Source organism: Crocuta crocuta, unplaced genomic scaffold, assembly GCF_008692635.1.
Source record: "Crocuta crocuta isolate KB4526 unplaced genomic scaffold, BGI_CrCroc_1.0 scaffold149, whole genome shotgun sequence".
Classification (NCBI taxonomy): domain Eukaryota; kingdom Metazoa; phylum Chordata; class Mammalia; order Carnivora; family Hyaenidae; genus Crocuta; species Crocuta crocuta.
Genome location: NW_027551561.1, coordinates 265,420 through 268,586, shown reverse-complemented (window position 1 = coordinate 268,586; position 3,167 = coordinate 265,420). Strand labels below are relative to the sequence as shown.

The window sequence follows — 3,167 nt, the reverse complement described above, 5'->3', positions numbered from 1 at the left end:
CCACGGGGCCAGTAAGTGTTCTTCACACTGCAGGCGCCAACCAGGATGTGCCCACCCTCTTCATTTCTGGGGGCAGACCTGCTATATCCTAGGCTCTAGATTGTCCCTGTCTCCAAGGCACCCTGAGAGGGCTATGACAGGGAGCCAATGTTAATGTTAGTAGGGACACACTGGGCCCAGCCTGGACAGAAATATTGAGCAAATGCTCAGGGAACAATATTCATTCATTCATTCATTCATTCCTATCACACCTACTAGGTGATGCAGGCCCTGCCTGCCTTCATGGCGTCCCCAGAATGGGTGGGAGTCAGGCATTAAGCACACGATCCCTGTCGAATGCATCAGAGGAGTTACTCGGGAACCTGGGTGTGAAGGACGAGCTGGTGCTAACCAAGTACGGGAGTAAAGGTGCACGTGGCTGGGGAACAGCGGCTCCCAAGGCCCTCAGGTGGGAGGCATTCTGGTGCCTTACGGATGAAGCTCCACGGGCACTTGGGGCACTTGGCCTCCTAGTGAGGTCAGGGTGCTGCTCCTCCTCCAGTCAGGAAACAGTAGGGACTCAGTGGCATTTACTAACGTAGTAAAAGAGGCACATCAGCCTCCCAGTCATCTGGTGTCCTTTCCTCCCTCCACCTGTTCCCTCCCTTCTTGGGTGAGAGTTCCGAAACGCCTGGCTGTTGCCACTCCCATGAGCTGCCCCCTCTGCCCATGGTGCCAGCTCCTGCCAGTGGGAGGGGGAAAGGTAGAGGCAGACGGCCTGGCTGGGTGCCCGGTAGGGGGCCTCTGGGCAGGACCCCCAGCCGGACGCCAGAGAGGCTAGCTTGGAGTGTGTGGAGTTGACCAGAAGGAGAGCTGGGACGCACCAGGCTGCTGAGCTGCCCCCGCCAGGAGTTTTGCCACTGAGCTCAGTGATTATAAATAACCCACCCGGTGCCCAGGCCTGCACCAGGGCAAGAGACCAGGGAGGCTGCCGGAGCGACAGCTGGAGCCCAGGCCCCTGCGCCTTTGCCCCTTACGAGTGGCCCCAACACCCTGGGCCCCGGCCGCGAGGAAGGAGCTGCCCACGGAGAGGCTCGTAAATGAAGAACACCGAAGTCCCTGCCCGCATCTCCTCACCTCCAAAGCCGCTGGGGAAATAGAGGGCTCTCTCCCTACCTGCCACCCTTCTACCTCGGAGCCCCTCGCCGAGTACGAGGAACGCTCATCCAGTTCCCTGCCAGGTCCCCGGAGGGTCCGGCCGCTGCCCAGCGCCTCCCCCACTCCCCTAAAGCCCCCGGAGAACTCACACCGCCAGGTAGGTCAGGATGGAGACCTGCAGCAGCCGGTAGAGCAGGCCCACCTTCTTGCTCTTGGCGATGACATATTTCTCGGTCTTGTAGTCCAACAGCGACTGGGAGAGCCCCTTGCAGCCCGCNGTCACCTCGCCCTCTTCCTCCTCTCCTCACGGTGACACCTCGACCATCCGCCGGGCCACCAGCCAGCGAGGGCACTGACAATCTAGAGGCACAGCACCGCACGTGCGGGCCCCGCAGCCGGAAATCGGAAATCCGGCGCTGGAGGGGTGAGGAGACGAGAGTGGGCAGGGCTGCTTTTCAAACCCACCCTCTCTACTCCCAAAGAAATCCCAGGGAGGTTGTATAGCTTGGATAGGGAAACTGAGGCCAGGGGAGGAGGGACCTACAGCGCAGGAAGGGAGGAGGGGCTGAAAAAATATGTAGCCAAACACACCAGGTTTCTTCATGTTTCCTGCGCTCTGGGAGAACCTTGATTCTCACCACACAGGCTGAAAGGCACTGAAGACTGGCCCGACGCATGGCTCCTGTGTCCTCTGTGATTGAGTTCCTACTGCGGCGGCGGCTGCTGGCTTAAAACCCCATGCTCCCAGGGGACCAGCTGCCACGCAGGCCCGGGGCCCACAGCATGAAGAACTCCAGAGCACACCTGAGAAAGGCCAGTGGGCTGGGGGTGTGGACATGCAGGCAACCAAGCCCTGGGACCCTAACATAAGCGTGGAGCGTGTTCAAACCCACTGTTTGAAATGTCCCCAAAGCAAGAGGTGGGCCTAATCTAGGGTGCTAAACCTGCACCCCTCTTCACAACAGGTGAAATGAAATGGGAGGGTGTGGGCGCTGGGATGAAGGAGGGCACGTGGGAGATCAGTTTTAGAAGTTAGCACAGCAACAGAGAGGCAGGCCCCTGGGCGACATGTGCCCCGCGCTTGAACTAACACAGCAGCCCACGCACTTTCTGCATCCTGCCATCTAACCAGAAACAGGAGGGCTCCTCTCGCTACCCTGGCTTTTCACATACCTGTGAGAAGTTCCCTTTCCTGAACCACAGGCTGCAGGAGTTGGAAGGATCCCGAAAGTTCACCAAATGTGCCTCTAAAAGGAAGAGCTACAGGGGCGCCTGGGTGGCTTAGTGGGTTAAGCCTCTGGCTCTTGATTTGGGCGGGTCATGATCTTGAAGTTCATGAGATGGAGCCCCACGTAGGGCTCTGTGTTGATGGCAGGGGACCTGCTTGGGATTCTGTCTCCTTCTCCCCTGCCCTTCCTCCCTAGCTTCCCCAGCCGTCGCTTTCTCTTCCCTTCTTATTCCCTGAAAGCATTTGTCATTCTTGGATAGGATCTTGCTTACTTACTGACTGTGTCCCCCCACTAAGACCAGAAAGCTACTAGAGGGTGGGGACCTTGCCTCTGACATCTTTGTATCCTATGCCCACTGCTGTATCTGCCATAGATTAGACACACACACACACACACACACACACACACACACACACACACCGAGTGAGTAAACAAACTGGTGCCTGGTTTTTTAGACAGGGAGGAGATTTGGAGCTACCACCCTGTCCCAGTCATGACTAAGGATTTTAGAAGCTGATGTCATTCAGAGGGGGAGGCTTGGGAATTGTCACCAGACCTCCCTTCCACTCTCCTACCGGCCTCTTTCTCAGCCCTCCTCCCACACGGATCTCCAGCTCTCAGGGGAGAGGCAGCCTCAGTGGAGCGAGAGCACGTCTGTGGAGATTCCCATCCACCTGAGCCCACGAGGAGGCCTTGCAAGGCCTCAAGATCTGGCCTGATGAGCTCGAGGCTGGAAGACGTCACCCCGCACAGGGCCCCCACCCTTGCACGAGCCACCTGTAGGATGGTGCCACGCTGCAT

At 58.3% G+C, this 3,167-nt stretch overlaps 1 protein-coding gene across 1 annotated transcript in view; it reads right to left on the bottom strand.

The window, feature by feature from the left end:
- P2RX5 (purinergic receptor P2X 5) overlaps window positions 1–3,167 on the bottom strand; it is a 13,075-nt gene extending 9,908 nt beyond the window's left edge. The window contains exons 1-2 of the mRNA XM_077749821.1: window positions 2,942–3,167; window positions 1,287–1,440 (exon numbers count right to left, since the gene is read on the bottom strand). Of these exons, the coding sequence (XP_077605947.1) occupies window positions 1,287–1,440; window positions 2,942–3,167 (380 nt within the window). The remainder of the gene's footprint in view (window positions 1–1,286; window positions 1,441–2,941) is intronic.